The sequence below is a fragment of the Triturus cristatus genome, chromosome 4_1, assembly GCF_964204655.1.
Source record: "Triturus cristatus chromosome 4_1, aTriCri1.1, whole genome shotgun sequence".
Taxonomy (NCBI): Eukaryota; Metazoa; Chordata; class Amphibia; order Caudata; family Salamandridae; genus Triturus; species Triturus cristatus.
The window spans coordinates 284,222,169-284,249,458 of record NC_140585.1 but is presented as its reverse complement, the minus strand read 5'-3'; the positions used below and the strand labels follow the sequence as shown (position 1 = coordinate 284,249,458).

At 49.8% G+C, this 27,290-nt stretch overlaps 1 protein-coding gene across 2 annotated transcripts in view; it reads right to left on the bottom strand.

The window, feature by feature from the left end:
• Positions 1–27,290, bottom strand: part of LOC146854283 (zinc finger CCCH-type antiviral protein 1-like) — a 201,564-nt gene that overhangs the window by 49,310 nt on the left and 124,964 nt on the right. For both annotated transcript variants that reach the window (XR_014981197.1, XM_085652064.1), the window contains exon 5: positions 4,766–6,046. Coding sequence is in view for 1 of the 2 variants with exons in the window: in XM_085652064.1 (XP_085508190.1) it covers positions 4,766–6,046 (1,281 nt within the window). In the remaining variant the exon portion in view is untranslated. The remainder of the gene's footprint in view (positions 1–4,765; positions 6,047–27,290) is intronic.

Here is a 27,290-nt window from a genome sequence, read left to right as displayed (position 1 = left end):
TACGGCGCTGAGGGACAAACTCAAGTCAATCTACGCTAACAGGGCCGAACTTACCCTCCTGCGGCTACGTCACACCTCATACAGCCAGGGGAACAAGGTGGGGAGACATCTGGCCAGGCAGCTCCGAGTTAAGCGGGACAGGGAATATATCGAGGGGGTGCGAGATGCCGCGGACGTGGTTGCTCACTCGGACGCGGGCAAGGCGGACTGCTTCCGCTCCTTCTATAGTGAGCTCTACTCGGCGGACTCCCTGGACGGCCCAGCACAGGACGATTATCTGCGGGAGCTACCACTCCCTCAAGTTACCGCGGCTGCCAATGCGGACCTCTGCGCTCCCGTCTCCCTAGAGGAGGTTACCAGGGCCATAATGGCGCTTAAACTGAATAAAGCTCCTGGGCCCGATGGCCTTACAGCCCTTTTCTATCGTACCTTCACACCGGACCTAGCCCCACGCCTTCAATCGCTGTTTAACGCTATCGTCGCTCAGGGGGCGGTCTCCACGTCCATGGCTGAAGCGGTTATTACGGTCATCCCCAAGCCGGAGAAACCCAAGGATCACTGTTCTTCTTACCGCCCGATCGCATTGTTGAACCTAGACGCTAAGCTATATTCCTCGATTTTGGCGGCTCGGCTCAGCCCGCTCATGGCAGCCCTGATCCACCCCGACCAATCTGGTTTCATTCCAGGGAGGCAAACGCACGACAATACACGGCGCATAGTGCATCTTATTGAAAAAGCTTCTAAACGTCACCTGCCGGCCGTCCTGGTCGGGCTGGATGCCGAGAAGGCGTTCGACCGGGTGGATTGGGGCTTTCTATTTTCCACCATGCGGCGGATGGGCTTTGCAGACGCCTTTATCGCAATGGTTCGGGCCAATTATCGACTCCCTACGTCGCGAGTCCAGGTCAATGGGACCGGTTCGGCCCCGTTCGCCCTCTCGAGGGGCACCAGACAGGGGTGCCCTCTGTCCCCCCTCTTGTTTTCCCTGAGCATTGAGCCTCTGGCGATGGCCGTTCAACTTAATCCGCAGATCGCGGGTATTCCGTTCGCAGGGGAGGACCATAAGATCTCCCTCTTCGCGGATTACGTGCTTCTGTCCCTCACTGACCCCTTCGTGTCGCTACCGACGCTCCATACCGAACTGCAGCGCTATGAGCGTGTGGCGGGGTTCAAGATTAACCAGGACAAGTCATACATCCTTAATCTTACGCTTCGAGACGAGGAGTTATCGCGCCTTCGGCGGTGCACACCGTACCGCTGGGCGGCTACCTCGCTCCAATACTTGGGAGTTCAACTTACCCCTCAGTCGATGACCTATATAAGGCCAATTTCCCCCCACTCCTTGCACAAATCAAGGCCGAATTAGCGCGCTGGAAGCACCTATTTATTTCCTGGATGGGGCGAATTCACTCGCTTAAAATGACGATATTGCCGAAGTTGCTCCATTTGTTCCAGGCCCTCCCCATTGAGGTCCCTCGTTCCTTTTTCTCGACTATGCGCTCCCTCTGCTCCCGCTACATCTGGCAAGGGGGCAGAGCACGGCTGGCATTCTCCTTGTTGCGGAGGCCTCGCTCTGCGGGCGGGGCAGGCCTCCCCGACTTCTACCTCTACTATAAGGCGGCTCAATTGCGCGTTTTGATAGAATGGTCGAAGAGGGAATCGGATAAACATTGGCTGCATATGGACAGGTCGGTGGCGGGTCGGACGATTTGGGATCTGGCATGGCGCCCGAAACGGGATAGACCGGGAAAAGCGTACATCAGCACACCCACTAGGACCACGTTGCGGGTGTGGGACACCCTGGCCTCGGACGAGCGGTGGACCTCTTTCCCTTCCCCTCACACTCCTATTCATGGGCTGGCGGCTTTTCCCCCGGCGCTTCTCAGAGGGCCATTCGCTGCGTGGGAGGAGGGGGGGTGCTTAATGGTTGGACATCTTTTTAAGGGGACCCGGTTGATGACCTTTTCCGAATGTAGGGCTGACTTCAGCCTCCCGCACACCGAACACTATCGCTATCTCCAGCTTAAGCATTGGCTTCAGTCACGGGAGCTCCAGGCAGCGATCCACCGACCCCAGACACCCTTTGAAAAATTTGTGCGCACTACCACGGCCATGAGGGGGGCAATCTCCTTTCTTTACGGCCACCGTGTGGCCACTGTAGTTTCCCCGTCACCGCGATATAAGGCTAAATGGGAGGCGATGCTGCTGCGACCACTCGAGGAACAGGAATGGGAGGCGTTATGGTCGGATATTTCTAAGCACAACCACTCGATAGAATTACGGGAGGCGCACACGAAGGTAATGGTGGATTGGTATCTGTACCCAGATAAACTGCGGCGTATCTTTCCAGGCACCTCTGATCGCTGTTGGAGGGGTTGTGGGTTGCTGGGGGACTTTGAGAACATTTGGTGGACGTGTCCTACGATCCGCCCCTTCTGGGAAGAGATCTTGGCGCACATTAAATCTATGTTGGGTTACCCGATCCCCACCTCCATGGCGTCGGCGTTGTTGGGCCTTCGAGATCCTTCCCTGTGCTACCAAACCAGAGCAGATAAGGCCGTGATGTGGCTGTGCTTGGGGGCGGCGAAGGTGGCCATTGCGGCCAACTGGAAGAAACAGACGGCGCCCACGGCCTCGATGTGGCATGCCCGCCTCTAGAGACTCTTGAGCTTAGAGAGAATGTCGGATATCTTCAGGGACGACTATGCCACGTTTGAGCTCAAATGGGGTCCGTTGGTGAAGTTTCTTTCTAGAGGCCTGCCGGCGGCGGTTTGTCCACCTCAGCTTAGGGGCCTGCGGCTGTTCCAATTGTAGTTGGCCGCGGTGGTTTTAGGTGACACCCCCTGCCTGTGTGCCCCGTGGTGCCGGGGGTTCCTGGGTGGGCCCCTGATGGGTCTGCACGTGGGACGGACGTCTCTCCTCCCTTGACATAGCGGCGGACCTTCGGGTCCGGCGACCGGAGTCCCCCCCCTGTCTCCATCTTTCTCCCTTTTCTTTCTCTCTCTCCATTTTTTTTTTCTTTTTTTTTTTTTCTTTTCCCTCCTTGTTCTCGGTTTTCTGGTTCTTTCCAGACTTGGGGTTGGGGTGGGGGAGGAGGGAGGGGGGTGAGGGGAATTGGGGATGTGGGTAAATTGCAAATGCAGCCTTATGCCAGGGTGCCAGCGGGACTGTTTGGCGCAGCCTTTTGTAGTGCCGGACCAGCACGGGACTGTTAGTGTTTGATGGACGCTCGTTGAAGGTCTCTGGGGCACGTTGCCCGGGCTTGCTTCCCCTTCTTATCTTGACTTTTCTGTAACCCTCCTATAGCGACTGCTACGATGGGGGAGGCTTGCCCTTTTGTGGGTTTGACTACGGGCGGGTGCATTGTGGTTGTATTCCCTCTCGTTGGTTGGGCCATGCAGCTACGACACTTTTGCCATGGCATGGTTTGTATGTCATTCTTTCACTTGTGGCTAATAAAAACAATTTTGACAAAAAAAAAAAAGAGACCACTGTGTTCTCAGACCTCGCCACAGTGCTTCATAAGACCTATGATTACTCTTAAAAGTGGCCATTTAACACCAGGTTTCATTTTAGAGAGAGGCTTTAAGCTTCAAACATGCCGGAGGGGGTGGAGGGTCAATGCAGCCTGGGTGGAGAACATGCATAGTGCGCATGAATGTTTGCCCGGCCTGAGACTGCCCGCCAAACATTCATTGGCACTTTGAGTGGGCAACCCACTCCTCACTCTGGCCCCTGCTGTGTCAGCAGAGCAGCCCCGTCCACACCAGGTAACGGAAAACTAAAATGATGATGACGTTGGTTATTAACATTCTATTTTTCCCTTAACTACTGCTCAGAGAGCAAATCCCCATCCTTTTGTAGCTGTAGCTCATTCACATTCATGAGCCTCTTTCTTCTGGCATGCTCCACAGGATGCTGCACAAGAGAAGCGTAAAATGCTATTAAGATCTGGTTATGGGCTGGGTTCTTTCATTACGCTAACAAGTACATGAACTGTACCAGTGCTCACTGGTTCTCTGTACCTGCACTTGACGATTTACTCCTTTTGCATACCACAGCCTCTCCTTGAAAAGGAAAGCACCAGAGCTCATGTAGTTGGAGTAAGTCAATGTTATGGATTTGTCCATTGGCATTTTAGATACAAAGGTGTGGCCAACACCTATAATAGTAACCAATGATGCTAGCTGAGGTTGGCAGGGGGATGGACACCACACAGGAAGACATTGAAGTGGGATAAGTATTCTAGTGAAAAGACAGCTGCCACAATGGCAAAATGCTTAGCCTGCCTTTGAGTGCCCTTTCTTTTTCCAGACTGCACAGCAAGCGACTGTGCATCCCAGACTTCCCTTTACGCACAACCATTGATAAGGCAAACGTACAAGAAAAGTTCTGGCCTTAGTTTGACAAGGAAAACAAACTTCAGTATTGCAGACAGGGAAAGTCAGGCAGGGGAAGATTATAATCTGGACCACAGAGTGTGCCTTCATCGTGTTTTTACTGCATGTATCTATACATTTCAACTGTTACCCCTGGTTTTTGCAGCAGTCACTTTCTGTTTTCTGGCACTCACAATTTCGAATAGTTTGCCCAATTGCAGCATACATTCTCAGACTGACACTGATGTTTTGTGAACATAGAACATTATCACTCTGCTGATAATACGTAGGTCATTTTGCAGCACTGTTTTTGTGCTATATTCTGGGTGCAATGTGCTTTAGCGCCAACAGCAAAATCAAGGCTGAAATAAAGGCATTGTTCTTACCTTTTGGTGCAGGCGCCTGTGTGCTATCCTCAAATAAATCAATTGAATCCCATTCATTTCGGTGCACAGGAGCTCTCAGTGGATATTCTTCAGCTGGTACAAATGTGGGCTGACCATTTGTTCTGGAAACAGGAGTGTGGGGAGCGGGAGAAGGATGCACAGGTGATTTATATGTGTGTGGAGTTGGAGGTGGAGACACAGTCACAGGGTTTGTGAGGTCAGCCGAAATGTTGTTAGTGGAGCTCAGAGTAGGAGGACCACTCAAAGTAGGAGTTACTGATCCCAGGTTTCCTGTAGGCATTGTAGGGGTAGGAGTTGAAGTACGCAACAATGTTTTGGTGTCCAGAGACCTGGAACGAGGTGGTGGTACTGGTTGCTTTGTGCACATCGGTAGAGAAGGGGGTGCATCGACTGATGCCTTCGTAGGTGGTTTGCTGTTGTCTGGCATGTTGATGCGAGACGCGGTAGTAAGATCCTTCATGTCCTTTGCCTTAGGAGGGGAAGCATCTACTGATGTTGGCATAGATGGTTTGTTTGTTGGTTGAGTACCAGTCTTTGCCATTACCCCAGGCAATGAAACGTCATTTGTATTAAGGGGAGATGGTGAGCTCACAGATATATGAACATCTCCTTTATTCGTTGTATCAGCCATGATGCTGGCTGTTGCCAAAGAATCCACTTTGACCGCTGTTGTGACTTGAGGAGGTAAGATGGCGGACAACCGTACATCATGTTTGGCTGAAAGCGGGATCCCAGTACCAAATGTTATCACTGGATTTGATGTATCTGTGGTAGTAACGGGGAACAGTGGTTTCACTGGAATTTGTGGCTTCTTTATATCTTTGAAAGGGCGTTCTCTTGTAGAATCTCTTGAGGCGGTTTTACACCCTTTCATATATAGAGCCAGTAATTTTTTTACATTTGGATCCATAGTACGAGGCGCTGTTGTAGGGATTTCTGTGTTTGATTTAGTGGGAGATGTAAGTGATGTTTGGGCATCTGAATTGTCCGTTGGCTGTGTCGTAGGAAGAAATGCTGCAAAAGGGTACGTTGTTACTGTGTTAGTAGGGGGCGGAAGTGGACTAGCCGACCTTGGTCGACGAGTTTTTCCTCTTGGATTCCTAGAAGATAGTGCTGAAATCTTATACTCTGCTCCGCTCACATTGGATACAGAAGAGGTGCGCTCCACCACATCTTGAACTTCAGACCCATCAGTGTCTGGCGTCTGGGGTCGAGAATCTCTTCTTTCATGGATTCTGTCGCCACAGGAGCGTGGGTGATCTGGGAGAAAATAAACCAAATGAAACAATTGCTTCACAAGCTTTTGCCACTTACTATTAATCCTACGTTTACTATGTTCCCATCATCTACAATGTGGCTCCAACAAGGAAGCATAGTTGGTGTAGTTTAAAAACACTTAAGCAGTCTTAATGATATTGTGTAATTGCTTAATCATTCACAAGCCCAACAGGTGCCCTATTTGTCCGGAGTCATTGCAGTTTTAACAACAAATGAATAGTCTAAACACGCATTAAACACGTAAACTACTATCAGTACACACTAAATGAAGATGAGAATTTAACACTTGAATTTCACTTCAATCCCTAAAACCACGAGGTTAACACTACATGTTTAAATAATTACAGTATTATATTACTACTGCTTTAAACCATGTCTCTGATGGCAAAGTAAACACAAGAGAATTAGGAGAAAAGTAAAAGAAAGAATAATAAGACAAAACGTGAGAGTGAAAGGATAAGAAGAGAGGATTCAGCCACCTTTCCTGTCATTCAATGGCTGTACAGATCTTCACTGCATTTAGGCAAGATTGGTGCTATACAGACACCGCTTACATACATCATATATTTACATACAGATAGCGAGAGGCAAAGGAGAGGGGTGGGGAGAAACAGCGGTCTGTGAAATGTGAGGATATAGGGACAAAGGAGTGCAACGCTGTTGAGAATAGTTAGGAGAGAGCGTCAGGCGTGGAGGGCACTAAAAACAAAAGGGAAAGAGTTGGCAGTAAGAAATATGAGAGGAAGAATAGAAGAAATTCGGATATGGAAACGACAAAGAGAGGAACACACCCGATGTCTGCATTATGGGGGTAAAGATAGGGGCAGGGGCGAATATTGAGAAAATAAAGTCAAAATATCTACATGATGCAGAATGGACAAATAGTGACAAAGAAACATAAGACGTCCACAGGCAGACTCGCTATAAAATCGGTTCTGCTGAAACATGTAGCACCCACTTTCGGTCCTACACATTAGTTATTGGCTCGATCACTGTATTCCAGGTATACAAAATAATAGACGGGGCGCAAGAAAACTTGTAACCGAGAAGATTTTGAAACGGAAACTGTAGTGAAAGGAGCCTCATTCTGGTTCTCCATGGCAGCTCTATGACCTTTCGTGCATGGATTAGGACACAGATGTTAACAAAACAAGCATTGGCAAAGCCAATAGGTCTCGCCGCAGGCACTTAATAGTTTTGCCAAAGCCTTTTCGTGACGCTGTACAACACAGTGAAGATGTTGTGAAGCATAGACCAAAAAAAGTATTTAAAGAAAAGGCACAAAGGTAAAGTTGTATGATTGTTGTAGCCACGTATATGTATAATGATTCGTGCACTGTTACACGTGTACCTACAAATTGGTGTGGGTAATATTTTTTTCATTTATCACTCTGAGATGGAGCAGGTAAATTAAAAAAAAGATTTTAAAAAGTAGAGCAAAAGTTTTTTTTTTTGTAAGGTGGTGGGGCTGGCAGCAATTTACAACCGGGTCTCCCCTCTCCCCCCAAAAAAGAGAGCATTTAAAAAAAAAAAAACACTAGACGTGGAAGGCACACATAAACAGCAAATCCAAACAATGGCGAAGCATGAGAACCATGGAAAAGCAAACAGTTGAACGGGCTGTCAAACAGCGTACTCTCTCTATGAAAGCACAAACTCCTTCCGGAAATCACTGCCCATAGAGGGGTTGTGCGCAGACCGGCGGAGTAGACCGGCAATTAATATCCAACAAGGTTTTCGAGTATAGCGTTAAGGTTTATGAATTGAATAAACCCCCTTTATAATTTGGAGCGTTGGCTTGTGTATCTGTGACCTCAGAGTGTGTTATACTCAAACGTTTATGGATATATATATATAATTTATTTTTAAACAATGACATGAGGACTTAAGCCAGACAAAGGAAGGCGCATTTTGTCAAAAAAAGAATACCAGGATCATCCGGAAACACCATTGGCCGCGCGGCCGTGAAAGTGACACAGCCACGCGGCAAAAGTGAAAGTGATTGTGATCAGCGGAGGAAAGACAGATGGTGGCTGCGCGCGTGCACGCTCACGTGCATGCAAGCTTTAGGCCACCAAAAGCCTGTGGCAGCACTTTGGAAACCCACCTACTAAATGTCTCGCAGTGCAGCGCCTGCACTGGCTCAGGCGAGACCTAAATCAGTGAAAGAATGAGAGGAGAAGTTCTACTAGCTTCCTGAAGCAGCAGGAACCAGCCTAACCTATTCCAAAGCCAGCAATTCCATTTTGTGCACGTCAGCCCCTGGTAAAATATTGCCTTCAGGCGGCTTTGGAATAAATAAATGCTGCTTGGTGAAAATAGCAATGCCAAACTAAACAAACATGGCGAAGGTGATCGTCGTTACTTGTTTTGCATCGCCATGGCCTTTGCAAAACTTTATCGTTGGGTGAATAGTCCAGCCCATGCCAATATAATTAAAATCTTTGGCTAAAAGCAGAAATAGTTTTTTGGTCTAGAAAACATACACTACCATAGTAGTCTGTGGCAATGAAGGGAACTACTTTGTGTGCAGATGTGTTCTTTGTGAAACGGAAGATGCTGTCACTCACAGTGAATTTAGTCAATGGCTGGAGGTGGCTGTCCAAATGACCTATGCTATATGCTGCAAAAATAAAATGTGAATGACACAAAAACAGACCAATAGGTGAAGAGGGCTGGCTGAAAGCCCTAATAATTAATGTTTTTATGCATTTAGTTTTAGTAAATTGAAAAGGTCTTGGTTTATACCCAAAACTGAAAAGATTGACCTACTTATAACCATACGCTATCAAGCATGATTGCAAAATATACTGGCTATCTATGGTTATATATTGATATGATATTAATAGTGTCCTGTCATAGGCAAAGTACCTGCTCTTAGATCTACCAATTTTTTTTATCTGCATTAGTATACCATCAGCTCCTGGTAAATTATATTTCACCAAAAACTGAATCAAAATGCTTAGAGAATTCAAAGAGGAATCACAAAAATAATTTTAAAAAGTTAGGGATTCACAAAACAAAACTTTCATTGTTCAGTGTTCATTTAACCTTAAACTAGATTAATTTTTGCCTTTGGAAAAATAGGACATTTTAAAGAAGGTGCACTAAAACTATTTCTTTCTCCACATGGGAGCTATATTTGTATGTTGGAGTTACCTTTCTTTAACACCCCTGCATCCCCTTAAATATGGTGGTGCCTGAGGCAATGTGAGATCCAATCTGCACACCTGTTCCAGTATACCTGCATCAATCACATTGCCAATGGACATTCTACCTCTTATACCCTGGGAAAACCCTTATGGTTACCTCAAATGTTACACTTTAACAGTGGATAATCTACCGCAGTGGCAGATTTCCCTTAATCGATTACATCCTGTTCTACAAAATCAGGATTTGGGAATGCTGCCAAAATATTATTTTTGGGGACAGAAGTGAAAATGTAATACATAAAATGTATCAGGTCCTTACAATTTATCCTGAATATGGAGTAAACATTTTGGTCTAAGGCAGTGACTAATGATGTTTAATGCCACTGGTTGGAAAGCACAAGTTACTTACCTGTGTAACGATATATCTGTAAGAGACATTAGTTATTTAAAGATTCCTTACAATATCCCCAGGCGTCAGACTGGATCCAGAACGTTTTCGTCAGCACTACCCCTGCGCATCGGCAAGCGTCGTCGTGCGGCTCCGCGTACGTCACTGGCGTCGTAGCCGCAGAGATGATGTCGTCGGAGCTACTGAGACGCTCCCACGCGCGCTGACGTCAGTTCTGTACACAAATTCTCCTGCGCCAGGAACTCAGAGTCATGCCAGAGACCGACTACTGGTGCAATAGAACTAGGGCCCTGAAAGCGATGACCTCAACCCTAGAGAACAGTTCACAGAATGGGGAGGATGGGCGGGCAGTAAGGAATCTACCACTAACTAATGTCTCTTACAGATATATTGTTACACAAGTAAGTAACTTGTGCATCTGAAAGAGACACGTTAGTGATAGATTCCTTACCTTAGAATACATACCCAAGCAATACCAATCCCGGTGGTGGGTCTGCGAAGTGAGATTACAACAGAAAGTCACGGAGAACCGAACGGCCAAAGAAGCAGTCTCTCCGTACTTGACTGTCAAGGTAATAGTGCTTAGTGAAAGTATGCAGCGAGGCCCAAGTGGCCACCTGACAGATGAATGAAAGGACATTTGTAGAGCGCATGGCTACCCGGGAGTGTCCCAGCGCTATAGATATGATCAAGGAACAGAAGCCGAACTAAGGAAATAGCAGAGTCTTTAGTTTTTTGCGGAAGGCCATGTGGTTGGGAGTTGTCCGAAGCTGAAGTGGAATGGAATTCCAGAGCTTGGAGGCATTGTAGGAGAAAAGCCGCCCTCCACTTCTGGACTTTTGTATTCTGGGAACTTTTACCAGATGGAGATTGTCAGACCTTAGTTCCCTAGTGGATTTATAGCGACTGATGAGGGATGAATTAATGGGAGGGCCCGTCCCAAGCAGTGTTTTATGCGCAATACACAGAGATTTTAATTTGATGCGTTCCAGCATGGGGAGCCAGTGAAGGGATTGGATTGAGGGCTTGGCTGATTGTCTGGATGAGGAGCCTGTAAGTATTCTGGCTGCGCAGTTGTGGACTAGTTGAAGTTTGGAGATAACAGATGCAGGGGAGCCCAAATAAAGAGCGTTTCCATAGCCCAGCCTTGAAAGAATAAGGGATTGTACCATGACTTTTTTTGCTGAGGAGGGCAGGAGGGGAAGAACTTTACGAGCCATTCTAAGCAACCCGAAGCAGGTAGCTGCGGACTTCCTGGCCTATGTCCTGAAACTCAGGTCCTGATCTAACCAGATACCCAGGCTCTTGATCTCGGTTTTGGGGGAGGGAGGGGGGCCCATGACGGAAGACCACATGAGGTGTGACTGGAAGCAGCGCGGGTTCCCTAGTATCATATTCTCGGTTTTTACCCCATTTAGTTTAAGCTGGGATAGGTCCATCCATTTGGAAATTTCTTCCAGACAAGAGTGGAGTTTATTAGCGTTGGGATCGAGAAGATTAAGAGCCACCACTAGTTGTGTATCATCCGCATAAGTCACTATGCGGATTCCTGAGGGGGCTACGATGTCAGCCAGGGGGGACATGTAAACATTGAAAAGTGTCGGGCTAAGTGAGGAGCCCTGTCGGACCCCGCTAGGTAGAGGCACTGGAGGGGTGAGAGTGGTTTCCTCAAAGACCTGGAAAGATCTTCCTTCTAAGAAGGAGCGGAGCCATTGTAAGGCGATGCCCGTAACACCAATTTTCCTTAGGCGCTGGATAAGAGTTGAATGTTTTACGGTATCAAATGCCGCGCTTAGGTCAAGGGGAATAATTGCTGTGGATCCTCCTGCATCGAGGATTTCTTTACATTCCTCAGTGACTGCTAGTAGGGCGGACTCTGTGCTCTGATGGGGGCGGAATCCGTTTTGTGATGGGTGGAGGAGATTGTGTGATTCAAGGAAATCGGATTAGGTGAGATTGACAAATGTTTCTGTTATTTTGCTAACTGCAGGAAGAAGGGATATAGGTTGGTGGGGTCAAGGCTAGATTTTTTCAGGAGGGCTCTAACCATGGCTTTTTTCCAGTTTGGAGGGACCATTCTGGAACTGAGCGACGTATTGATCAGTTGGAGCATGACGGGGCTAAGGTACCTGTTGCCTGTTTCAAAATATTCAAGGGGGCTGAGTCCCTGGGAGAACCACTCTTTATGGAGACCAATAGGGCCATAAGAGTTTCCAGGGACAGAGGGGGGGGAAGGACTCAAGGGTGGGCACAGTGTTAGATAAGGCCGACTTGATGGGCAGCTCTGGGTCCGTATCCCTCTGTGGAAGGGTTCGACGATTTCTTTGACCTTGTCATAAAAGAATTGCACTAATTTATTGCAACGTTGTCCAGTGGGGTCTAATGTTATACGAGGAGCAGGAAGTTTAAGGAGTTTATTAATTATGGCGAAAGTTTCCCTGGACGAGTTCTGAGCTTTTAAAATCCTATCTTCGTAGTAAGATGATTGAGCTTTTTTGATCTCAGCTTTATACTTGTGGATAGTTGATCTATATTCAATTTTGTTTGATGGGAGGAAGTCTTTCCTCCATTGTCTTTCCTTAATTTTGCATTGTTGTTTTAGGATGCGAAGGTTAGGTCTGAACCACGGAGAGTTGTGAGGTCCTTCTTTTTTTTTGAGTTTTGTTTTGGGGAGGACTAAGTCCAATGATTGGTCTATCTATCCAATAATGAAAATCGTTGTTTGCCATGATAGGGCATGGATTGGGTTTAGGTTTAGTTTGTTCCAACACTTGGATCTGCTCCTCTAGGGGAAGTTTAGACCAGCAGCGACCGAGTGTCCAGGAAGAAAGTATGGGGGTTTTAATATTTTGTGGGGACCAAGTGAAATCAATCAGCGAGTGGTCTATCCATGGAAGAGGAGAGGGATCTGACCCCTGCAGGTTTTCTAGATTAGAGAAGACCTGGTCTAGAAGGTGGCCTTTCACATGGGTGGTGAGATTAATTCTGGGGATAAGTTGGAGCATTGTGAGATCCTTGGTAAGTTCTGTTGCGTTGGCGGCAGATTTCGCATCAAAGTGAAGGTTGAAATCCCAGAGTACGGTCAAGTTGGGTGTAGAGCTAGCGAGATTAGATCCAACCTCTAGGATGGATTGGTGAAAGGAACCTAATGGGCCAGGGGGGCGATAGACAAGGATACCGGAGAAAGATGTGCGAGGTGAACATTCTATAATAAAATGAGCGCTCTCACAGTCCGAAACTGGATTGCCGAGCAAGCGGCAGGTGTAGTTGTCTTTGTGAATAACTGCTATCCCCCTACCTCTTCCTGTTAAACGTCTGCTCTTTGAATGGTGAATCCTTGGAGGAGGGCTTGAATGATATCAGGTTCCGAGCTGGTGTTCAGCCAGGTATCCGTCAGGAATAGAGTGTCTGGATTTAAGTCTGTCAGGAGCATCCAGATCTCTGTAGAGTGTTTTGGGAGGGATCTGCAGTTTAGTAATAGAAATCTGAAATGGTCAGAGCAAGAAGAGGGTTCGGATCGGATATTTGTGAGAGTAGAATTACAGTTTGGGCAGTATCTATAGAATTTTTCAGGAGATATGGAGTGCATACAGAGGGGGTCAGGGGTTCTGTTGAGCTGTCTAAGCTGAAGGGACGAGTAGTGATACTGCCAAGATGGGGGAGATGCAGGGGTTCCGGCCCCGGTGCCTGTTTGGGCGCGGACGGGCGCATACGGGCATGCCTTAGGCGCGCCTTCGGCGCTCTAGCGGCGCGCCCGCTGCGCGGCCGCGTCATCACGTGCTTTTGAAGCAGAATGGGGAGGAAGGAGCCGCCTAGGTCCAGCCACTAGAATGCTGACCTGGCACTTCAGTAAAGCGGAAGTGTGGCAAAAATGGGCGCGCTACAGAGCATTGAACACAGCTCTGTTCCCCCAGTGACCAGCACAGTAATCAGATTCAGTAAAATTTTTAAAACACAGTAAAATATTCAAATAAAGGTTCGTTTCGTTTCACACTATAAGGATCGTTTTACAGGTAAAAATATCGGGAGACTCACGCAAGTGGTCCGCCTCCTGATCTTTAATCAATGCTGCGCGGTCGCGTCATCACGCGCTTTTGAAGCAGAATGGGGAGGAAGGAGCCGCCTAGGTCCAGCCACTAGAATGCTGACCTGGTGCTTCAGTAAAGCGGAAGTGTGGCAAAAATGGGCGCGCAACAGAGCATTGAACACAGCTCTGTTCCCCCCAGTGACCAGCACAGTAATCAGATTCAGTAAAAAAATTTAAAACACAGTCAAATATTCAAATAAAGGTTCGTTTAGTTTCACACTATAAGGATCGTTTTACAGGTAAAAATATCGGGAGACTCACGCAAGTGGTCCGCCTCCTGATCTTTAATCAATGCAGATGTCTTGCAGAGGGACACAACGTCCCACTACTTTAGTAGCTGCCGTCGCCCTGGTAAAATGGGCGCGGAGTCCTACCGGAGGTTCCTTTTTAATGCACAGGACAACCCAACGGGGGATAGTGCCTTGTGTACAGCCCGGCCCTTCTTGGCACCCATGTAGCCAATAAAGAGCTGGTTATCCACCCAGGACTGTTGTGTGTGGTTCAGATAGAACGAAAGTGCACGTTTTGGATACAGACGATGGAGCGTCTCCTCTTCTCTTGAAGGGTGCGGAGACGGAAAGAAAGTGGGCAGAGTGACATCTTGCCCAAGATGAAAGGCAGAGACTACTTTCGGTAGAAATGAGGGTCGCGGTCAAAGCACAACCTGGTCCGGATGAATTGCCAGGAAAGGAGGTTTACAGGAAAGAGCCTGGAGCTCACTCACCCTCCTAGCGGAGGTGATGGCCACCAGGAAGACAGTTTTTCAATAACCGCAAAGGACAGTTATGAAGAAGCTCAAAGGGAGCGCACATTAAGTATGTGAGAACCAGGTTCAAGTCCCACTGAGGCATCACAAAAGGAACAGGAGGGAAAAGGTGAGTAATGCCTTTGAGAAATCTGTTGACAACAGGGGACTTAAAAAGAGAGGGCTGATCAGGCAGCCTAAGAAAGGCTGAAAGGTAGCCCTTGATGGTGCCCTGAGCAGAGCCCTGCTGGTGGGCTAAGGAGAGAAGGAACAAAAGGACCTCAGAAAGTGGGGCAGCAAGAGGATCTACAGATTTCGCTGTGCACCATGCCACAAATTTTTTCCACCGACAGGTGTATACCGTTTTAGTGGAGGGACGCCTGGCTGCCAGAATCACATTACAGACTTCGGGAGGCAAGTGAAATGGAATCAGCTGTCGCCGCTCAATCTCCATGCAAGGAGGTGGAGGCTGGACAGGTCTGGGTGGAGTACCGTCCCCTGTTGCTGCAACAGGAGATCCTCCTGAAGAGGCAGCCGGATCGGGGGATCCACAATCACATTGAGTAGCTTGTGATACCATACTCTTCGCGCCCAGTTCGGAGTCACAAGAATGACGTGGGCCCGGTTGCGACTGATCTTCTGCAGCACTCTGGGCAGGAGTGGTATAGGCGGAAAGGCGTACAAGAGACTGGAACTCCACTCGTGACGAAAAGCGTCGCCAAGCGAGTGCTGCCTTGGAAACTCCAATGCGCAGAACTGCTGACATTGCGCATTCTCTTCGGTGGTGAATAGATCTAACCAAGGTTCTCCCCACTGCTGAAAGAGACCTTGCGCAACCTCAGAGTGAAGACGCCATTCGTGATCCAACATGCACCTGCGGCTGAGTTCGTCCGCTCTAGCGTTCAGGGAACCTGCCAGGTGTTGAACCACCAAGGAAATGCTTTGACGTTCCAGCCACGTCCAGAGACACAGAACCTCCTGACATAGGGTCCACAACCCCACCCCGCCTTGCTTGTTGCAGTACCACATGGTGGTGGTGTTGTCGGTGAACACCTGCACTACTCTCCCTTTGACAGAGGGAAGGAATGCTTTCAGTGCAAGTAGGATCGCCCTGAGCTCCAAAAGGTTGATATGGAGCTTGGAATCTGCCGGAGACCAGAGGCCTCTGATCTCTGCCTCTCCCAAGTGGTCGCCCCATCCCAGGAGGGACGCGTCCGTCATCACTTTGTGCTCCGTTTGGGGAAGGGAGAGGGATCTGCCGCTGACCCAACGCTGGTCCGTGAGCCAGCACTGCAAGTCCTGTGCAGTGCCCTCTGAGATCTGGACGTAGTCGGACAGATTTCCCCGACGCTGCGTCCACTGGAACTTCATGTCCCACTGCAGAGCCCGCATATGCCATATGGCATGATTGATCAGCAGGATGCAGGAGGCTATGAGGCCCAGCAGCCTCAGGGTCTGCCTGACTGAAACCCAGGACCAGGGCCGAAAGATCGGAATGATAGCCCGAATGTCCTGGATTCGCTGTTCGGGAGGAAAAACCTGAACTGCGCCGTATCCACAACCGCTCCGAAGAAGAGGAGCTTCTGAGAGGGAATCAGGTGCGACTTTGGCACGTTGATGGAAAACCCCAGCAAATGCAGAAGGTCGGCCGTAGTCTGTAGGTGGGAGACGACTGCCTGGGGCGAGCCCGCCTTCAACAGTCAGTTGTCGAGATAGGGGAAGACTGAAACCCCTGATCTGCACAGATGAGCTGCGACCAATGCCATCACTTTCGTGCACACCTGAGGGGCGCTGGTAAGGCCGAAAGGAAGCACGGTGAACTGAAAGTGCTTGTGGCCTACCGTGAACCGCAGGTAACGCCGGTGGGCTGGCAGGATGGGGATATGAAAATAAACATCCTGCAAGTCCAACGCTACCAGCCATTCTTGCAGGTCTAGGGCAGACAAGACCTGAGCAAGCGTGAGCATCTTGAACTTCTCCTTCCAGAGGAAGCGATTGACGTTCCGGAGGTCTAAGATAGGACGCAGACCTTTGTCCTTCTTTGGAACCAAGCAGTAGTGGGAGTAACAACCACAACCTACTTCTGGCGCCGGAACACGCTTAATGGCCCCCTTGGCCAAGAAGTCCGCAACTTCCTGCTGGAGAAGTGCCAAATGATCCCCGACATGCGGTGGTACTGAGGTGGCATGGCTGGAGGGGTGGACTCGAGGGGAGGGAATAGCCCTTTCAGATTATCTGTAGAACCCACCTGTCCGAGGTGATAGTGCGCCAGTTGGGGAGGTGATGGCGAATCCTGACGCTCACTGGCGTCTGATGGGTCTGAAACACCGGACTAGGAAGGTTTTGTGGCGGTGGTGGCAGGGGCGGTGGTGGATTGACCCACCCGCTGGCCTCGGGACCCACCACGGTGGGCCCCACGACCACGGCTGTGCTGAGACTGTAGCTGCGCAGGCCAGCGTGCCTGAAAGGAACGCGTTTGGGCGCCTCGACCCTGACTCCGAAAGGAGCGAAAAGCGGACCCCGATGGAGTGCGTGTGGTGTAGAGACCCAAGGACTGGGCCGTAGCCCGAGAGTCCTTAAAGCATTCCAGGGTGGTATCCGCCTGGTCTCCAAAGAGGCGTGTGCCATCAAAGGGCATATCCAACAAAGTATTCTGGACATCTCCGGAGAAGCCAGTTGTTCTGAGTCAAGCATAACGGCGAAGCGCCACCGTTATCGCTCTCAACACCGGCCGACTCCCGAATTGCCACCAAGCCACACCACGATGCACCCACGGACCTTTCAGCTGCCACGCCTGCAAGCTCTCCTGCACCCAGACCAGCCGCACACCAGCACCCGCAAAGTCGAACACCAGCAGCACCCACCTCAAGTGCATCCTGCTCAACACCCGCTCCGTCCACAGACACGCCATCGAACTCTGGAACCTCCTAGACGCCACAGCCCCGGACGTTGCCTTCCTCACGGAGACCTGGATGAACGCCTCTTCAGCTCCTGACATCGCCATCGCTATCCCAGAGGGCTACAAGATCGTCCGGAGGGACCGAAACGCCAACCAGATGGGAGGAGGCATCGCCATCATCCACAGAAACACCATCCGGATCACGACCAGCACCGACAACACCCTGACCAGCGCCGAACACCTGCACTTCCAGATCCACACCAACCCGAACACCACCCTCAGAGGCACCCTGATCTACCGACCCCCTGGACCACGCACGCAATTCAGCGAGGACATCGCCGACTTCGTCAGCCCGCATGCCCTCCCCTCCGCTGACTACATCCTCCTGGGAGACCTCAACTACCATCTGGAGAACAACAACGACCACAACACCAGCACCCTGCTCGACAACCTCGCCAACCTGGGACTCAAGCAACTGGTGTCCACCCCCACCCACCTCGCCGGACACACACTCGACGCCGTCTTCTCATCCAGCACAGACATCCTCTTCAGCCACGCCACAGAGCTTCAATGGACGGACCACAGCTGCGTCCACTTCACCTTCAAGAGAACGACGACCCACCAACACCAGCAACAAGCCGCCCACAGAAGCTGGAACAAGATCACAGCAGACCAGCTCGCCACCTCCCTGAGCCAGCACCCTCCTGCCAGCTCAGCGAACCCCAGCCAGGCCGCCGACAACCTCACGAAGTGGATCAGCGACTGCGCGGACGAGCTCGCCCCGCTGAGGACCCCGCCTAGCAGACCCGGCAGCAAGAAGGCCCCATGGTTCACCGACGAACTCAAGTGCTCCAAGAAGAACCTCCGAGCCCTCGAGAAAGTCTGGAAAAGGGAACCGACACCGGACAACAGGACCTCCTACAAACTTGCCACCCGGAAACACCACCAGCTGATCCGCGCCGCCAAGAAAACAGCATTCAAGGACCGGTTGGACAACAACGCACACAACAGCAAGGAACTCTTCAACATCGTGAAAGAGCTCTCCAACCCCAGCGCAGGAAACAACGACATCACCCCATCGCAAGACCTCTGCAACTCCCTCGCTTCATACTTCCACAACAAGATCACGGACATACACAGTAGCTTCAACAACCAACCAACGCACACCATGACCGTCCAACCACCCCCACCCACCACCACCCTCCACGCCTGGACCCCGATCAGCACCGAAGACACCACCCGCACGATGAACTCCATCCACTCCGGATCACCGACCGACCCCTGCCCTCACCACGTCTTCAACAAGGCCGACGCTGTCATCGCACCCCACCTGCGAGAGATCATCAACACATCCTTCGACACCGCCATCTTCCCCGAGAGCTGGAAACACGCCGAACTCAGCGCTCTACTCAAGAAACCAACAGCGGACCCCACCGACCTCAAGAATTACCGCCCCATCTCGCTTCTCCCGTTTCCAGCCAAAGTCATCGAGAAGACCGTCAACAAGCAGATGGCCGCCTTCCTCGAGACGAACGGATCCCTCGACCCCTCACAGTCCGGCTTCCGAGCCAATCACAGCACCGAGACCGCCCTCATCGCCGCCACCGATGACATCCGAGCCCTGATGGACAATGGAGAAACAGCGGCCCTCATCCTCCTAGACCTCTCCGCGGCATTCGACACGGTCTGCCACCGCACCCTAGTACGGCGCCTCAGCAACATCGGAATCAAGGACAAGGCGCTGGAATGGATCATCTCCTTCCTCGACGGAAGAACACAGAGAGTCCGCCTACCACCGTACAAGTCAGAGGCCTCCGAAGTCATCTGCGGCGTCCCACAAGGATCATCTCTGAGCCCCACCCTCTTCAACGTCTACATGAGCCCCCTCGCGGCCATCGTACGCAAACACAACGTCAGCATAATCTCCTACGCCGACGACACCCAGCTGATCCTCTCCCTGACCAACGACCCCGCCGCCGCCAGAGCCAACATGCACGAAGGGATGAAAGGGGTAGCCGAGTGGATGACGACCAGCCGCCTGAAACTGAACTCGGACAAGACGGAGGTTCTCATCCTGGGCTCTTCACCCTCCGCCTGGGACGACTCCTGGTGGCCTCCCGCCCTGGGCACCGCACCCAAACCGACAGACCATGCACGCAACCTGGGCTTCATCCTGGACTCCTCCCTCTCCATGACCAGGCAGGTCAACAACGTCTCCTCGGCGTGCTTCAACATCCCACGCATACTTCGGAAAATCTTCTGGTGGATCCCCACCGAGACCAGGAGGACCGTCACCCAGGCCCTCGTCACCAGCCGACTGGACTACGGTAACGCCCTCTACGCCGGTACCACCGCCAAGCTCCAGAAGAGACTCCAGCGGATCCAGAACGCCTCAGCCAGACTCATCCTCGACATCCCACGATCCAGCCACATCTCCGGACATCTGAGAGACCTTCACTGGCTCCCCGTCAACAAGAGAATCACCTTCCGCCTCCTCACCCACGCACACAAAGCCCTACACGACCAAGGCCCGAGCTACCTCAACAGCCGAGTCAACTTCTACGCTCCCACGCGCCACCTCCGATCAGCCAACCACGCCCTCGCCGCCGTCCCCCGCATCCGAAGAGCGACTACAGGAGGAAGGTCCTTCTCCTACCTGGCCGCCAAGAACTGGAACTCCCTCCCGACCGACCTGCGCCTGACCCAAGACCACCTCTCCTTCAGGAAGAAGCTGAAGACCTGGCTATTCGAGCAGTAGCGACACCCCCCCCCCCCCAGCGCCTTGAGACCCTACGGGTATGTAGCGCGCTTTATAAGTGTCATTGATTGATTGGTTAAAGAAAGTGCCCTGCCGAGTGAATCGGTCGTGTCATGGCCACACCGGATAGTAAATTTAACAGCATCTCTCCCCTCAGTAACGGACTGGGAGAGCACCGCTCGAGCTTCTACCGGGCACTGAGGTAGCACCTGTGCCACGATATCCCACACAGAATGTGAATAGCGGCCCAACAGGCACGCCATATTCACCTCCCGCAACCCAGAATTGGCAGAAGTGAAAATCTTTTCCCAAAACTGCTCCAGTTTCCTAAATTCCTTGTCCAGAGGAGCAGAAGGAAAGGCACTCGGCGAGGCAGCGGCCTGGACAACCAGACTCTGAGGCGTTGGGTGTTGTGTGAGAAAGCTGGGATCGCCTGGCGTCAGGCGATGGTGGCGCACCACACCTTATCCACAGGAGCCCCTGTGTTGAGTTTTTTCCAGGTGCTCAACAGGACGTCAGTAAGTGCGTTGTCGAAGGGCAGCAGTGGGTCCACGGAGGAGGATGCCAGTTGCAGCACCTCAGTCAGGAAATTGGTCTTGATAGGTACAGAGGGGAGCTTGAGGTTAAGAGCCTCAGCTGCCCTACGCAACACCACGAAAAAAGTCCCAACCTCCTCCGTAGCCATGGAAGAGGGGGATAACGTACCAGGGTGTGGAGAGAAATCGAGATCCACTGGACCTTCTACATCATCATCCCAGTCCGGCTCATCCTCGCATTGAGACCCCTCCCCGTACTCACCTTCGTCCACCGGTTGTTGAGACGCCCGGTAAGGACGAGGTGCCCGGGTAAAAGGGGCAAACTCCCCACCAAGAAATGGAATTGGGGGTAATGGACCAATCCTGTTTCGGCGCCGTCCGGCGTCGTCTACGGCGACAGAGGCGCCTAGGGTGGAGCCATCGGTGGTGCCGGAGGCACCCAGACCGGGGCCCAGAGCCGGCGGCGGCGCTGGGGCCGGAGTAGGCAGCGGTGCTTCAGGGTATCGTGGCGGTGTAGCCCGGCCAAAGGCGGCAGCACTGGGGTAGACCCACCCATCGGGTCCTCGGGGCCCGAAGGCGCTCCAGAGTGACCCGATGGGCAAAACAAATGTAGCTGACAGGAAGGCCTGTATTTTGTCCGGAGTCGCCTGCGGGCCTGGAAAAGGTGGGTAGACCGCAGGCAACAACGGAGGCTCCGACGGTGCCCCGGGGGAGTGACTGCCCACCTCCTCCACCGCGTACCACCACCGGTGAGGGGTAGGGGAAGAGCGACATAGCTTCTTCGACTTTTTATGGTGCATTGACTTACCTGTCCCCGATTCTGACAAGCGATGGTGTCGGCTCCGCGACCGGTCCCTCGACCTCCCACGGGAGCGGGACTTCGATCGGTTTCGGCGCCATGTCCCGGCAATCAGGGCACGCCTCGGGGTCATGAGCGTGCCCCAAGCAGAAGAGACACACGTTGTGTGGGTCCGCCACTGACATGTTCCGACGGCAGGACCAACAGGTCTTAAACCCGGGCATCCCTACTGCACCAGAAGTCGAGTACTCGACAAAACAAGAGAAACAAGTTCTCAAAAACCAAGTTAAAGTATTAACAGAAGTACTGCTCTCTCTCGGATCTGTGCTTGCTGGAGCGCAAAAAGAAACAACTGACGTCAGCGCGCGTGGGTGCATCTAAGTAGCTCCGATGACTTAATCTCGGCGGCTACGACGCCAGTGACGTATATGGAGCCGCACGACGACGCCTGCCGACGCGCAGAGGTACTGCTGACGAAAACTTTCCGGATCCAGTCTGACGCCAGGGGATATTCTAAGGTAAGGAATCTATCACTAACGTGTCTCTTTCAGATATAAAAATGTTGTTTGCCAATGAGCATCAGATATGAAGACATGGATGATTAAATATGTGACTTCTGTCTTAATTATCTGAGGACAATAATAGCAACGTTTTGATCAGCTGTATTATTCTGTAATGTCATTTTAATTAGCATTATGTTAACAGACATATTTCTTAGGATACAATAAGCATACTCATTACACAATATTTTTTGTGAGTGCCATCAATAATTGTACAGAGTTTCAATATTGTCTTTTTGTCATTAGAGCTAACCAATATTAATACATTAACATTGAAAGTACACAACTGGAAGGGACAGGACCAGCATATTATATATATTTACTGAAAAATTCACAGGTTTCAGGGACGTTATGGTTAAAAAATAGCATTGAAAAAACCTTTAATATTCACCTAAAAAAACACAGGTCTCAGGCATAGTTAGTTGGACATTTCACTCGTACAAAACCAGAGAAATTCGCCCAGTATAGGTAGTTGAGCTAACTATAACTCACGACCCCGCAATGCACTGCTGATGAAGTCACTTAATACATCACTCATGACATGGTCAGTGACATCACTGATGACATCATCCAGAGACTGGGTGATTTTTAAAAGTTTAAGAATGTTATATATAGATGCGCAAAGGTGTATTGAAGAATGAGTGTCTGAATGGATGATTTACTGGGTGCGTGACTCACTGTGTAAGTGAGTGATTAAACATGTCTTAGTGAATACATGGGTGAATGACTAATCTGTGTGAATGTCTGTATCAGTCTGTCAGTTGGTGTGTAAATGGTTGCATGGGTTGGTGTGTGTCTATATGGGTTAATAATTGGTTGTCTGAGTACCTGTATGGGTGCCCAAGTGTCTGTGTTGGTGGGTGGGGGTGTGTGTGACTCCCTGCATGGAAGTGTGAGTGGGTGATTACCTGGGTGTATGGGCTCATGAGTGCATCTAAGAGGGGCTGTATGGATGAGTGAGTGTGTGTATGGCTGTGTTGGTGAGTGAATGGACGTCTCAGTGGTATATGTGTGAGTAACTACATACGTAAAAGGCAGTATATGTGAGTGTTGGAGTATATAAGTGACTATATGTGAGAGTGAGTGATTATGAGAATGGCTGTATGCATGAGTGTGTGCTTGTGTCAGTGATTGTATAAGAGAGTAAGAATGTGTTAGTATCTGTATGAATAAGTGAGGTGGTGTGTAGATAACTGTATAGGTGAGTAAATGGCAGTGTGATTGAGTCTTTGGGTGACAGACTAGGTGTGTGAGAAATTCTATGGGTGAGTGGTTTTGTGCGAGTGCCTGTATGGGTGTATGAGTGCATATATTAGAGACTGTATTCATGAGTGACTGCATGTATGAGCGACTGTATGGGTGAGTGACTAGATGTGTGTGTAGACCTATGAATCAGTGAGTGGGTATGTACTAACTGGTACTGGTGTGTCTATGGTTTTGAGAATGGTAGTCTGTATTTAAGAGTGGGTGTATGAAAGGTTATATTAGGGTGTGAGGAGGTGCATCAGTTATTAAGTGGATGATGTCATCAGTGATGTCATTTGAGATGTCATCAGCAGTGCATTTTGGGGGCGCGAGTTATAGTTAGCTCAATAACTATAACAGCTGAATTTCTCTGGTTTTGTATGAGTGAAATGTCCAACTAACTATAATGTCCCTGAAACCTGTGTTTTTTTTCAGTGACTATCAAAGGTTTTTTAAATGCTAATTTCTAACTATAACGTCCCTGAAACCTGTGTTTTTTTCAGTGAATTTCTAAGGTTTTTCAAATGTTAATTACTAACTATAACGTCCCTGAAACCTGTGGGTTTTTTCAGTGAATTTCTAAGGTTTTTTAAATGCTAATTACTAACTATAACGTCCCTGAAACCTATTGTTTTTTCAATGAATTTCAAAGGTTTTGTAAATGCTAATTTCTAACTATAACGTCCCTGAAATCTATGTTTTTCAGTGAAGTTCTAAGGTTTTTTAAATGCTAATTACTAACTATAACGTCCCAGAAACCTATTGTTTTTTCAATTAATTTCAAAGGCTTTGTAAATGCTAATTTCTAACTATAACGTCCCTGAAATCTATATTTTTCAGTGAATTTCAAAGGTTTTTTAAATGCTAATTACTAACTATAACGTCCCTGAAACCTATTGTTTTTTCAATTAATTTCAAAGGTTTTGTAAATGCTAATTTCTAACTATAAGGTAGTAGTCGTGTTTGCAGAGTGGTGCAGAAAGGGGCCTGGGCCTCTGTAGGACTTACGGGAGGCACTAGGAGGGCTACTTGGCCACCAAAGTCCCTCAAGAGTAAAGTGGACTTCATCCCCCAACCAGAACTGTGCCAGGAGGCACGTTTGCAGAGTGGTGGAGAAAAGTGAGCATGGCCTCCGAAGACCTCTTAGCAATCCTACTGTGTGGGACTAACTGGAGGTAATAGGAGGAGTAGTTGGCCCCCAAGGTCAACCTTGGGGGCCAACTACCCCTCCTATTACCTCCAGTTAGTCCCACAAAGCAGGATTGCTAAGTTCTCATAGCAGGCTACGCCCACTTTCCCCACCACTCTGCAAACGCACTTCCTGGAATGCTCTTGGATGGAGATTAAAGTACCCATCGCTGTGGGGGAGTCCTTAGGGGCCAACTAGCCTACCTGATACCTCTAGAATGTCCCAGATAGTGGGATTGCGGACAGGTGGACACAGGCCACGCCCCTTTCTCTACCACTCTGCAAACATGTACCTACTGGTGCCTTCTGGGTAGGGGGATTAAGTCCACTTGAATCCTGAAGGTCCCTGGAGGCCAACTAGCCGACCAGGGACATCCAGTAAGCCCCACAAATCTGGATTGCTGAGAGTGGTCCGGGGCCTCGCCCCCTTTTTACACCACTCTGCAAGCACGCCTCCTGGCGCACTACTGCCTTGGGGATGAAGTCCACTTCAGTTCTGAGGTCCTCAGAACACAAGAGTACCTCTTCACCCCACCAGCAACGCACCAAGAGGTGTGTTTGCAGAGTGGTGTAAAAAGGGGCGTGGCCTCAAACCACCTCCCAACAATCCACTGTGTGGGGCTTACTGGAGGTACCAGGTGGGCTAGTTGGCCCCCAGGGACCCTCAGGATTCAAGGGGACTTAATCCCCCAACTTAGAACGCGCCAGGAGGCGCGTTTGCAGAGTGTTCCAGGGAGGGGTTGGGGCCTCTGGCGAGATGCTGGCTTTTCTTTTTTTATTTTGTTTGAAGGGGGGCTGTGTGGCTACCTTCCTCTTGATATTCTGTGAACACCATCCCCCAGGGCCTGATCCATTTAAAACAAAAAAAAAATGGGAAGGGGCCCCCCCTTCTGAGGCCAATTTCGGCCCTGGGGACCCCATCCCCTGAGGCATGGCTTTTTAAAAGTTTTTATCATTTATACAGGAGGGGCGCTGCGTGGCCCCGCTTCCCTGGGTCACTTTTGGCCCCGGGGACCCCATCCCTGATGGCCTGGCCTTGTTTTTTTTTTAATTATGAGAGGGGGGCCAATTATGGCCCTGTGGACCCCATCCCCCGGGGCCGGCTTCCATTTAAAATGAATAAATTAATTAAAAGGGCCAGGCCCCGTTTTCTAAAATTCTATTTTGTTTTAATTATGAGAGGGAGGCTGTGTGGCCCCCTCCCGGGCCACTTCTCGACCCGGAGACCCCATCCTCCGGGGCCGGCCCTCAGGTTGGGGACCGCGGGCGAGCCCAAATGCCACCGCGGTCCCTGCCGGCTCCCTGCCTCCTGCCGGAGCCGGCATTGCTTTTGGACAAGGGGAGCCGATGACATGCAGCTCCCCTTGTCCAAAGGCAATCTGCTTTTATATATTCATGTGATTTTCCTTATATTTCTCTCTCTTCTTGAAACCACCACTTGGTGTATACTCGTCATTAGCTACTGTGTACAATGAGTTACCTGTTCAATGCCTTCCGGAATGTATATAACAGCCACTGGGCATCTGCTTCCGTGAAAACTATTAAGTATAATTAATTATACTCGGCCTGATCACTCTCTACCAGACTTGGGTACTGTAAGACGCTAGCAATGAGGGAGATACAGCCGACAACAAATTTCCATAGGATTTTGGGAAATGCGTTGGCCAGCAGCAGGATTTTTGCACTCTATTGGAATTGTACAATGATTTCATAAACTTACATTAAAATCTTGTGCTGTTTGACACTCCGCCAGGCTCTGAATACAGGTGATGTAACATATTTAAAGATGTCATTACCAGTGATTGTGTGACATTTTTGAAGTCCTCCTCTGGGATAAAGGGTTTGACCTTTTTAAGGAGGTTGAGGCTGTATAAGGTGCTTCATGCCATGGATTTTATGTGAGCAGTCAAGCTCAGGCTCTTGTCTACCATGATTCCAAGTGATTTCGTCCAGTTGATGATTGTCACAAGTGCAGCTGAGAGCATCCAGGCGAGTGACCCATTCTTGGATTGCTGGGGTATTGTCTTTTGGAAAATTAGGAGGAATTCAGTCAACTGGAGGTTGAGTTTTTGTTGATTAATAGTTAGCCAGGGATGATTTTATATGTTATGTTAATTGTAGCTTATATAGCTCATAATCACCTGTAGGTGTCTTAGCACTTGTCGAGAAAGCTCAGGTAGCCACAAAAGTCCCAGGAACATGCAGGCCAGTAAATTATACTGTGGCCAGGGCTTCCCTAAACAAATAAGTCTTAAGACTTTTCCTAAAGGAGAGGAATGCAGAGTCCTTCCTAAGGTTCTCTGGTAATTCAATCTAGATTCGGGGAATTAAAACCGAGAATCCTTGGCCACCTTTCGCTGCTAATTTGACTTTTGGAAGGGCCAAAAAGCCTGTCGTGGATGATCGCAATGTGCGTTCCGGAACATAATTCATCAGACGCTCCTTAATATAGCCCGGGGCTTGGCCAGAAATGGTTTTATGGGAGATACAGAGGCCCTTAAACTTGTCTCTCTGTTTAACAGGGAGCCAATGTAACCTGTGCAGCAAATGGGTTGCATGAGCCCACCTAGGCAGCCTAAAAATCAGCCTGGCTGCATAGTTCAGGTTCACCTGCATCTTGCTGATTAATTTCTCGGGGAGGCCAATGTACAAAGCATTGCCATAGTTCAATCTGGACACGATCGTAGCAGATATGATAATTTTTAGAGTGGTAGGTGAAAGTAGGAGGACCAACTTCCACAACTGTCGCATTAGACCAAGGCAGGTGCCTACCACCAAGGACACTTGATTGGCCAAGGAGAGGTTGGCATCTATCTTAATGCCCAGACTTTTAACGACATGCGCTGGC